The sequence below is a fragment of the Peromyscus eremicus genome, chromosome 5, assembly GCF_949786415.1.
Source record: "Peromyscus eremicus chromosome 5, PerEre_H2_v1, whole genome shotgun sequence".
NCBI classification, from domain to species: Eukaryota; Metazoa; Chordata; class Mammalia; order Rodentia; family Cricetidae; genus Peromyscus; species Peromyscus eremicus.
The window spans coordinates 31,982,359-31,994,958 of record NC_081420.1 but is presented as its reverse complement, the minus strand read 5'-3'; the positions used below and the strand labels follow the sequence as shown (position 1 = coordinate 31,994,958).

At 40.3% G+C, this 12,600-nt stretch overlaps 1 protein-coding gene across 3 annotated transcripts in view; it reads right to left on the bottom strand.

The window, feature by feature from the left end:
- The window catches only part of Exoc2 (exocyst complex component 2), a 137,722-nt gene extending 125,122 nt beyond the window's left edge, over positions 1 to 12,600 (bottom strand). For all 3 annotated transcript variants that reach the window (XR_009379308.1, XM_059263224.1, XM_059263225.1), the window contains exons 1-3: positions 12,444 to 12,600; positions 9,207 to 9,383; positions 6,590 to 6,716 (exon numbers count right to left, since the gene is read on the bottom strand). Coding sequence is in view for 2 of the 3 variants with exons in the window: in XM_059263224.1 (XP_059119207.1) it covers positions 6,590 to 6,716; positions 9,207 to 9,383; positions 12,444 to 12,561 (422 nt within the window). In the remaining variant the exon portion in view is untranslated. The remainder of the gene's footprint in view (positions 1 to 6,589; positions 6,717 to 9,206; positions 9,384 to 12,443) is intronic.

The following is a 12,600-nucleotide window of genomic DNA, read 5'->3' as shown; positions in this document are numbered from 1 at the left end:
AAGCAGAGCTGGGTTTCTTAAAAGACATCTTCAACACAGACGGACACATGGTTTAGAGAGGAGAAGGGACCAAGAAGAGTATAACGCATCTGACAGAGTATGATGTGGGCTCTTCTAAGGGAGAGTGGCACTCCACTTTCTTTACAACAGCCATAGATGAGTATTCAGACTCCATCTGCACTTTCCCCACTAGCTGGGAAGGAGAGACTGGGAGGCACCATGAAAACTCGCAAGATATTTTCATGAAGGAATCAAAGCAGTTTCATCACTAGCGACTCTTGCTGCCCCTAAAACTGTTTCCATTAGATGGCAGTGTAAACTCAGAATTCATCTTAGAAGGGTCAGCCTCAGGCATCTGACCAAGTAGACAGATACATAACAGGAATGTTCATAAAACACATACTAGAGAACACGCTGTGGGCTTGCACACTTTCCTTGATGTGGCGATGGAGGGCAGGAGGGCTGCTGACAGCTAATGGCCTGACGCTGCTCTTTGAAGGTATGTGCTACACTCGTTTCTCTTGGCTTTAAATTTCAACAACATAATTTACAATGTTACATTAAATATTATAGGAAAAGTTTTATTTTATCTGGTATAGTTTCTGTACTTAGGCTCTATACTATATATCTACTTCTACAAAATTCTAAAAGGTAAATTCGAGACACTTCTATGATCTTCCTAGGAACGACTCTGCTGTCACCCTGTCTTTTTTGTAAAGGCAGCTTTCTAAATGACCTGGGGAAACTGCTCACTATTTCTTTCTGTTGGAGATCTGACCCAATAAGAACAGAGCCAGATGTACACTGCCCAAAAGCCATGTAGAAATAAAACAGATAGCACGTATGCATCAACTGAACGCTCTAGACACCATTCCCCAGTAATGGCTCACTCAGAAATGGGAGGTGATTGAAAACAGGAGCCACACTCCATTTCACTGCCTTCGCTTCATACAAGCACCACTGCCAAGACTTTCTCGATAAACATTCTCCTTGGGCGAACAGGACTTTCAAGAAACAAAATCTAGTGAAGACTTTCACTTACTAGGAGCCTATTTTTATCTTATTTTACAGCTTAAATAGTTTGTATCCATTATAACTGAAACCAGGCAAGAACATATATATTTGTGACAACCAGCACAGTAAATCAGAAATACAGACCTTTTACAAGCAAAGCCTAGTCTCGGTCAAAGTGAAGTTACCTTTTCAGAGCAATTAGTAACATTTTTATACGTACCATGGCACCATGTGTGCAAAAACATTAGTTAAAAATTTAGGGACATGAAGGACTTTAACAGTCAAAGACACCAATAAATGCCAGTTGTTAAAAACTTGTGGGCTGAAAGATGACGGCATGCATGCTGGGTCCACCAATAAAATATATTAAAACCTGACTCATACCAAAAGCAACAAGGAGCCTATATTATGTTATTCTCACTCGCTTTTTCATAGTCAAAGAAAGCAGGCACAGCACCACAGGGCTCCTCACCCTTCCACTGTACACCAAGTGGCTACAGTGAACCTCTAACACTCACAGGCCAATTACCAGGCACTGACTCATCTTCCAAAGGCCGCCTCCCACTAGTCCGAGGAGTCACTAGGACCACAGTTGATTATTTTATACTATGCATTTATACTTCTTCAGACCTTGTTAATTACTACTTTTCCACTAGCAAATAATAGTAAAATCCCCATGTTCCTCACTTAATGGTTTAAAATTCTTAAATGACTTAAGAAATTCATACACAACACAATAAAACCAAAGGCAGTAAGGATTCTAATCCGAACGCAACATCACTCTCTACAGGGACAAAGGGTTTTACTAAACACTATAAAGTGGGTTAGGAAAACAGCCCCAGACTAGTGTTTGACATTCTGCCTCTCCTTCCCCTCTGTCTTTTTCTACCTGGGCCAGGGTAGGACTCAGTATAGAGCTCATGCTTAGTTCCACTTCCAGCACACCAAAAGGAGAAACAAATCCTCAAGGAACAGAATTCAGTAAAATCCATGGAGGTTTCTTAGGTGGGAAGGAGGGAGCAATAGAGAAGGAGGGGGAGGGGAGAAAACCTATTTGAATAAATAATATCTATTTTTAATTTTAACAGTTTATTACTGTATAAACTTACTTGTGATAGTTTTAAATGTCAACTTGCCACATCCTAGAATCACCTTGGAAGGCATGTCTATGGGGGATTGTCTTGATTGTTAATGGAGGTGGGAAGAACTACCTTGAATGTGGGCAGTGCCATGTCATGAGCTGGACTGCTTAAGAGTGAACTACCTGAGTACTGAGCAACAAGCACTCTTACTTTGTACATGACTGTGGATATAATGTAAAAGGACCAGAGTTGGCGCAGGATACACCAAGACCAAGTTCTCAGCACAAGAGACTTATTTGCCCTGCAGGGGCAAAGACAGGGGATGGGAGACAAGAGAAAGAAGAAAAGGGTAAAGGGAGAGGAGAGTGAAGGGATATTTGCCCTGGAGGGAAAAAAGACTGCCTCTGGATAAGGTGGAGGCAGGCACGTCCCATAGGCACATGGCAGTTTATAAAGAGCAAAAGGGGTTCCCATGTTAGGATGAGCTGAATTGTTTTGATTGGGCATGTTAATTAGGGTAGCCAAAAGGGGGCTCTTGATTGCTGGAGTCAAGACTTTGAAACCTGGACCTTGGTGGTCAGCCTCAGGAATGAGTCTGGAATAAGAAAGTGTCCAAATAAGGGAATAGACCTTGGTGGCTAGCTTTAGGAATGTAATCTAACAGTTTAATAAGGAAGAGGGAATGGGGGGTGGGGGGAAGGACTGCCAGAGCCATGTTTGCCATGCTTGAGCCTACTAAAACCCTTCATGATGTTTTCAGTTCCTGCCTTGACTTCCCCACAATACTATATTGATTATAACCTGGAATTTTAAGTCAAATAAATAAACTCTTTCTCCCCTAAGCTGCTTTTCAGTCAGGGTATTTTATCATAGCAATAGAACGAAACTACAATATTTATTTAAAAGATTTTTGTCCTGAGTCAGGGAGAAGCAAAGTATCATGGCAATAATAAGCACACAACTCACTATGGCTGCAGTGCCCACCTGTCCTCATGCACAGCCCTCACAACAGCCTAAGGGAAGAAGGCCTGATCTTAAGCGATCAGTAGTAAGCCCTGGATGCCTAATTAAAAGCCAGAAGGTTTGGTTCCAAGTCACACAACACTACCTCTTCAGAGAAAGGTAAAGGAATTTTGAAGCAAGTTGAGCCATTCGCCATGCCGTTTGTTGTTGTTGTTGTTTTGTTTGTTTGTTTGGGTTTTTTTTTTTTTTTTTGCCTGCCTTCATGACTTTACAAATGCCACTAGACATGGTTCACACCAAACCGCTCTGTGGCTGGCAGCAGTAATGTCAAAAGGTAAGAAGAGGACGAGACAGTAAGAACAACTAAGACAGAAAAGATACCCGCCAAAATGAAAACGAGGGCAGCAACTAGGACAATGAGCATCAGGCCAAATCCTAACACGGCTGTTGTGTTGGTCGATTTTATATCAACTTGACAAGAGCTAGAGAACAGAGGGGCTCTCAAATGAGAAAATTCTCCAGAAGACAGGCCTGTAGGCATGCTTATAGTGCATTTTTTTAATTAGTGACTGATGTGGGAGGGCCCAGCCTGTTGTGGGTAGTACCACCCTGGGCTAGTGTTGTATAACAGTTTCCTCCAATATTAAAACATTCTACGCTCAGGAACACTCCTTAAGCAGGAAAGTAAACAATGAAAAATAGCTTCAGGAAATCCCTGAAACTGACCAGATTCACTAGGCACCTATGAGCCAGAGTAAGCAGTAAAAGCTGAGAGTCCCTCTCAATCAAAGAGATGTTGAGCTGCAAAGAAGACTCTCAGAGGAGAAAACCTTCAAAGAAGACTCTGAGACCAGAGCAGCTGCCTGGAAGGAGCAGAAACCAGCCTAGAAGAGGTTTAGACCAACTGAGGCACCTAGAAAGGACATTCTCCAACCTGTTGAGCTAGCTGCAGGCTGTGCAGTATGCTCCAGGTTCCCAGTTATGTGAGCTGTCACCCAGACGGGAGTGCGCTTTAGTAATATATCTGTCTTTGAGACATTTCTGCTCCTGTAAGTAACCCCAATAAAACTCATTGGTTCACCAAGTGGACTTTGGTGGTATCCATACTTTGGTCTGTCATGGAATTCCTATCTGGGGCGAGTAAACATGGGTGTTGTATCTTCCCAGGAAAAATTCTGTCACACAACAGCTGGAGGTCCTGGGTGCTGTAAGGAAATAGGCTGAACAACCTACAGAGCAGGCCAGTAAGCACCATTCCTCTGTGGCCTTTACATCAATTCCTGCCTCAAGGTTCCTGTCCTGACTTCTCCCAGTGATGGACTGTGACCTGAGAGTTGTAAGGTGAAATCAACCCTTCCCTCCCTAGTTGCTTTTGGTCATGGTGTTTATCACAGCAACAGAAGCTCTTACTAATACAGCTGTCTGTCTGACTCTCCTACACAGCACGTGCATCCCCTCAATCTCCTTCATCTGTGAGCAGTCCTCTGGGCAAAGGACAATCAGTCAGAATGATTCCTCCCTCCCACGCTTCACAGCAGGCTCATGAAGGGCTAACTTTCTCCCAGCCCCTCATGTGTAGCTGTAAGTTTTCTCCAGTCCTGCCAGGCTCCCACAGTCCCGTGGCCCGCTAATAAAATAATCACTCAGAAGCTTATATTATTACTGCTCGGCCATTAGCTCAGGCTTATTACTGACTAGCTCTTACACTTACATTAACCCATAATTCTTATCTATGTTGAGTCTCGTGGCTTGGTGCCTTTTCTCAGTTCTGCCTTGATATCTTGCTTCTTCTGTGTCTGGCTGGTGACTCCTGACTCTGCCCTTCCTCTTCCTGTCTCTCTCCTGGATTTTCTGCCTGGCTATAACGTGACTCACCATAGGCCAGAGCAGCTTCTTTATTAACCAGTCATAGCAACACATATTCACAGTGTGGAGAAACACATCCCACAGCACTCATGGGTTTTCTGTCAAGTGCAAGCTCATTTATCCATGCTTGGCAGCCCCTTGTGCTTCTAGTTGGAACTGTCTCAATCTTAATTTACAGGATACTGAAACCCTTGAAACAGTTCTAGAATGTCCCATGGTTTAAATATGCTACCTAGACATCCCAAGCTCACTAAAAGCTGCTAAATGTCAGGGGTTTTCAATAAACAATTCTGGCCCAAAACGCACTCCCCCACCCCACTCCCCACCCCTGCATCCCCTTGAGCAGGGATACTACAGCAGTGAAAATGCACCTTTCCCTCAAAAGCATTAATGATCTTCAAGTGTAGGCATGAAGGTTCAGTATTTAAAGATTAGTAAAAATGTTCCTCATTCTTAGAAACCAAAAACATGGATATGGTTAAGGCACTAACAGAACTTGTTACCTTCCATAACTATTCATATCATGGAATTCTGTAATCAGAATCACTAAGGCCGGAAAACAGATGAGATAAAATTAATGTTAGATGACTTGCTTAAGATATAAGGATAAAGGTAGTTTGTGGTAGTTGGTCCCATAAGTTCATAGGGAGTGGCACTATTAGGAAGAGTGGCTTTGTTGGGATAGATATAGCCTTGTTGGAGGAAGTGTGTCACTGTGGTGGCCGGCTTTGAGGTCTCTTTTGCTTAAACTTTGCTCAGTGTGACTGTCAGTAAATTTCCTGTTGCCTGCAAGATGTAGGACTCTTAGCTACTCCTCCAGCACCATGTCTGCCTGCAGGCTGCCATGTTCCCCACCATAATGATAATGGACTGAACCTCTGAAATTGTATACAAGCCACCCCAATTAAATGTTTTCCTTTATAAGAGTTGCTGTGGCCATGGCATCTCTTCACAGCTATAGAAGCTATAGAACACTAACTAACACTAACTAAGACAGTGGCCATACTTGGGATCATGAAAAACAAACTTTAAATTCACTTGTAAAACAAGGTATCACTCAACTGGCACAATTCTGACAAATACAGTTAAATAAGTCTGGATTAAATAAGAATTTAGGCAGGACTTATTAAACATAAAAGATCACTTTGGACCAAATTATTCTAAAATATTTCTAAAAAAGTGAAGCAAATGAATAGATTATAATGCTATTGATTTTAAATATCATCTAAACATATTAAAATGTACTCATGCTCGTATCATTAATTAAGAGTGTGTTACAAACCAGGGAAGCTCCATAGTACAATAGTTGCCTAGCATGTAAGGGCCCTTCATTCCACAACCAAAACCCCAAACAAAAAGATAGTAGCTATTAAAATTTCAAAACATTTTTTTAAATCACAAAATGTAAACTCCCCGCAAAAAACCAAAATAATTTTGTCAAAAATTTTATCTAGTGAAAACATTGAGGCAAAACTCATCAAGCTTCATAAATATTACCACAAAAATAATAATTAATAAGCAAAATAAATAATAACAGTAGACAATCCAATTTGGCTGAGTTGCCTTCACCTGTGCTCTCCAGGACAGCCCTGAATGTGACTCCCTCCACCGCAAGAACATAAAACACTTAGAAGCTGGAAACTAAAGAGCCAGACGGTACTCACTTTTCAATTTCAATGCCAAGTGGATTCGCAGGACGGAGAGACAAGGGAGGAATCCCTTTATTCCTGTCAGTCCGCATATCATAATAATTCATTTCATCCACCCACACTGCAGACTGATCTAAAATGCCTGTGAAAGTGAGGAACATGCATTCAATAAGATAAAGACCATCCAGGCACCTTTACATCTTACCACACTGCTTTATTTTTTTAAGAGATTTAAGGACACTACAGCTCAAATTTTTTTCATGCCCACCAGCTTTATAAAAAATACTGAGAATCTACAGAATGGCAAAAGTAACATCTCTTGGTTTATGGTGTCACTATATATTATTCAACGAAGATGATTTTAAGCTACTCACAAAACATTCTGAAAAAAAAAAGATGTTTTCCAAATAACACATAAAATTATTTGTACACTGTTAAGTATTAATGATTATGTTGATAATAACATTTGAAAAGTTAAACATAAGATACAATGATATGACTTATAATAACTCTTTATTCAAGAAAATACTCTGAACTCTGTCAACATTTGGGGAAAAAAATGGCTGAAAAATCTCAAGACTCAAACATTCAAGCTAAGCATTTACTCCATAGAAAGCTTCTTGAACATGACTAAGGAGAAGCAGTCACATGTATGACTTGTATTTAATACTAAGGTTCTTTTCCTGACTTCCATAATCTAAAGTCATTTTACTAGAGGTAAAATGCTCGTTTTTAACATTGTTTATCTCTCTAAACACTAACATGTTTTCATGAATAATTATGCCAAAAAACCCCATAGTTTTTGTTATTTCTCATTCTCTTCATTATTCAGAAGGCTGGAAAAGTCCTACATGATACTTAAAAAAAAAAAAAGCATTTTTCCCTCGTTTAGGCTGATGTGGTAAGTTCAACAAAATATCAAACGAACAATTAAAATGGTTAAAGAATGCATGGCTTCCATAATGGAAATGGCTAGATTATTCAGGGCAAGCTGACTGGGTACAGACCTGTAAGCAAGATACAAACTCTACAGACAGCATTCTCCTTCACGGGACCAAGCTCTGTACTGCCCTAGTCAGTACAGCACATGCCCATTACCACTCTAGGGACTCTGGGCTGCAACAGAGCAGGAGCAAGTGTGCCCTGCGGCTGCACCGGGAGCAGCAGAGGCTGAGGCTTCCCAGAAGAAGGTTGTCTGAACACCAGGCAACAGGACTGTACAAACAGAGCACTCCGGCAGCCATAGTAGACATTAACAAGGGCTCTGTACAAGCTTATACAGAAGTCCAACACACTGGGACTCTGTCATTTATCTGCATTGCATCTTCTATGAGCCATCCTAAATACCCTGGGCTGAGTGTTCAGAAGAAAATTGTACTTTCACCAAAATTTTCTTCATATGCTATATAAACAAATATTATAAAATATGACTTTTATCAAAAGGTATACACTTCCGCCAGAAAGCTGTAAAACAGGTCCATGCTTTGATTTCAGAGTTTACTTTCTGAAGATGTGAAAAATATATACATATTTAAATAGTGTTATATTTCTATATATACATATATAAATCATATACTAATTCAAATTTTAGCTTTCCTCTATTCCTTACATTTTTATTTCGAAAGTCTAAAAAGGATTTGTGGAAGACAGCACTGTAGGAAAGCTCTATGAGCTGAGATAGATAAGAAAGCCTTATTTTTCACTATAGTGAGAGCACTGCCTGAATTTAATTAGGACTGCTGTTCTTATAGTACACAAAAATTTTCTATTTGTTTATTTATACAAGACCTTACAGCATCACAATGAGGAATCTAACAATATTTTATTGAGAGATAACGTATCCATGGGAATAATTTTAAAATTACTAATTTGTTCTTTAAAGTGCTACACACTTTACATTTATGTTCTAACTTATCTGATCCTATGAGGTAGATGTTACCATTCTGCATTTATTCACAGAAAACAGACATTGGCGCTACACAGCCATTAGTGGTAAGAGCCTAGGTTCAGAATCTGAAGTTTGGTTCCTCAAACCCAAATCTTAAGCACTGCAAGGTAGCAGGAGGTAAGTACCCAAGAAGAGAGGAAGCATACATAACTTCAGGGGGACAAAGAAGAGCATGGAAAGCTAGAAGGCTACATTTCATCTGGCCTTGGAAGGACACAAAGCATAAAGAAAGGGGGAATATGATACAGATAAGACTGCCACAGATTTGGCCACAGTAGAAGCTATAGCACTCTGAATCTTAACCGTGTAACAGTGTTAAAACAATGTCATATGCTCAAGATCAAGAAGCCAAAACTAGTATTCCAAACTGCCAAGGGGACAGATTTTATCAGTTGTAAGACACTTTTTTACAACAGTCACCTTTACACTGACAGGCAACTTAGTAAACTGCCTTTCAAAGAATTGTGCGCAGTGAGTTCAGAGCCAGTCCGCAAGGCTCTAGCATGAGAAAGACAAAAGTCATGAACCAGAAAGGTAATGCAAACTGAGATGCATCCTGGTATCATCAAAATGAACACACTACATCTAATGAGACAAGACAGTTGTGTGTTTTACAAATTCTACCAGTTTTAACACCTGAAAGCCAATATTCTTTCTTTAGGATAAAGTCACTATGAGTCTTACCTATTTTTTCAGGTTTGAGTAGCTTAAAAGACACTGTTGAGGTTCCTTTGCCCCCTGACTTGGTTGTGACAATAATGTCTCCTTTGTCATTTTTGGCTTGCCCCACTCGACACACAATTTTACTTGCAGACATCCATTCTGCCGTGAGGAGGCAATTATGTCCACAAATTGTCAAGCCTGAAAGGAAAAGCATGTATACGAACAATTAAAAACAAACAAACAAACAAAAAAGCCCACATTTCCTGTTCCAAGAGACACAGGCAGTGGGGTGACAGACAGTACCTGACAGACACAGGGGTTTGTTGACTCACCACTACTCCACTACATCTCCCTGGTTTTCTTTCTGACACCTAAGACTTCTGTTAGACTGTATTAAGCTTCTCCCACTCAGCAGAATTAGAACAAGCAAGGATTCCAGCTAAGTCCAGGCACTCACATTACTTCAACTCTAAGACTTAAATGGTTTCCAGAAAGCACTGCTACCATTCCAAGTTGAAGTTACTGACACAGGGTGATAAAATACACGGAGACATTTAGCAACCATTTCCTAAAGGATTCTAAACTTAGCCATGTTCTAAAAAGAATCTGTATGTGCTTCTTCCACTGTTCAGTTACACACAGTCTTACTGAGTGGACTGAACTGGGTATTGAATGTATTTCATGCATAGACTAGAACACAGTGACTCATAGACGCACTCTAGGCCACCACTGGATTACTCAGTTCTTACATCTCTACAACAGCTGCTCAGTGGTATTTTACCTGCTTTAGTGTTTTTCTAACAAAACTGTCACTATCCTAGCCTTTCATTCTTCAGCTTCCCAGTAAACCAGCACTCCAACTCAGGCCCATCTCCATGCCCTGACAAGGAGCAACTGAAAGCAATGCCCAGCCAGACTCAACTCTAAATGCCAGAGTATGGTGTAGAAACACAGTATGGTAAAGCACATTTATAACTATCCTGCCAGGTAACAACTCTGTAATTCAAACTGAGGAATGGGCAGAGTTCAATGCACTTCATGTGAGTAACTATGAAAGATATCGAGGAAGACACAGGGGGCGTCAACTACTCAAGAACAAGGTTATGCATCTGCTCATACCTGTTTTCAAGGTTCCTTTGATTTAGTATCTAATCTGCATTTTACTCCAAAGATTAATAATCAGTACATAATTTAGATACAGATTCCAACAATTATCCTCAATATCACAGAATGAAAACAGATCATCATGTGATCTTTATTTCTTAAGCCCATTTTTTGCTTACTTACAAAAACTAACAAATCTATCTCATGAAATATAATAGCATCATTTTTTACTGTTAGGAGAGCACTGGAGTTTTTTGTTGACACTGTTCAGTGAGACAGGGTCTCACTATGTTGTGCTGCCTGGCCTGGAACTCCATGTTGACAGGCTGGGCTCACCCTCACGGAGATCTGCCTCCTCTGACTCCCAAGTGCTGGATTCAAATGAGCACACCACCATTTCTGGTTTAGCCTCAGGTTTTAAAAAGTAACTTGACTAATACAGGTGTCATCTCAGTTAAAACATGGAAATTAACAAGTTGAGTTTGCTCTTTTTTAAAAATGGTTTCTTGGCAACAGATGAGACAGAGTAAAAACTAAACCAGCAAGGTTATGAAAAGTAATATCCATTTGATCACATAAAAATAGCACCGTCCAAAAATGAAGCAAGATTAAATGTACAGAGACTGTTAACTCATATTTTGACACCATAGGTTACAATTTTAGTAATGAATTCCATCTATATGGTTATGTTTTCATGCATTCCAAGGTTTCTCCCCCACAACACAGATAAAGAAACAACTGGACTGAACTATGTCAAAAGCCAAGACATTGACTCAGGGCTGGAATGTGGCTCCTTCAGTAGAATGCTTGCCTTGCACATACAAAGCCCTGGGTCTGATCCCTCAAACAGCATACATCAAGCATGGTTGTGCATGCCTACAATCCCAGCAATTGGTAGGAAGAGGCAAAAAGATCAAGGTCATCCTCTTCACTCACTTATCTTTGTAAGAATAAATTTAAAAGATGTTTCCTAACTATCAAAAACTACGGGGGGTAGGGGGGGAGACAAAAGAAAATTATACATAATATAGTTAAATAACACTAGCAAAGATGATTATCTGAGAAGCACAAACCTCAATTATTAGCTACAATGCTAAACTTCAATTTGCTTTCTCTCAAAAGAAAATTTTTCTGGATAGTCAAAAACTAGTCATCAGCAATTAACATGGGAAGGCAGTTCCAGCTCAGACTCTAGTTATGAAAACAGTCGAAAGAACGTCAAGTCTAGAATGAACTCATGTGAAAGATTAGAACTGTATCCAACAGCATGGACTGAGAATGTACCTCTACACCCTCCTTTGTAGTTCATATATCGATCATAAGATTATATATTAAATTCGCCCTCTAGCCCAACTATCCAACGTTCACTTCTATTTTTAAAGCAGTATTTAGCTTTTATCATTAGCAAAATAAGCAGGACACTCCAAGTTGAAGGAGCAGGAACAAATCTCAGCCATGACAAATTTCTGAAGGATTTGAAGAAAGACGGCATAAAGATCATTTGATAAATAATGACTTACACACACACACACACACACACAAAAAAAAAAAAATGTAGTGATATTTTGTTGTACTCTATTAAAGCTTGCCTGAAGAGCAGAGGACAGAGGTAGCCACAGAGTTAGACACAGAGGTCAGGCAGTGGTGTCACACACCTTTAATCCTAGCACTTAGGAGGCAGAAGCAGAGATCGGTCTGAATTTCTGTGAGTTCAAGGCCACACTGGGCTACACGAGATTAATCTAGTCTAAAAGAGAAACAGAGCCAGACAGTGGTAGCACACACCTTTAATTCATACACCTTTAATCCCAGCACTAGAAAGCTTGAAACAGGAAGTGATATGGCTGGGTAGAGAAAGGAATATAAGGTGAGAGGAGAAAGGAAGTTTGGCTCTATCAGGATGAGGAGTTGATGAGGTAAGAGGTGGTGGCGGTGGCTTGCTCTGCTTCTCTGATCTTTCAGCTTTCACCCTGCTTTCTAGCTCCAGGTTTTTATTATAAAACCATTTAGGATTTATGCAACAACAACAACAAAAAGAATTCATTTTTATTCAGGTCATTTTATAGAGATCACTACTTCAAAACTAAGTATCCTACCTTAACAATTCAAAATAAAACCCAGCATGCCCCAATGCATCAGAGGCCATGCCCTTACCTATAAGGTCAGTGGGACCAGTACCCAGGTTCTCCCCTCTAATTGTGACCTTGGTCCAAGGTATCCCTTCATTCGGAGAGATGCCTGTCACAAGTGGGGGCTGCCGGGATCGAGACATTGTGCTTTATGCAGCAAACACGTGATCAGGGTATAGAAA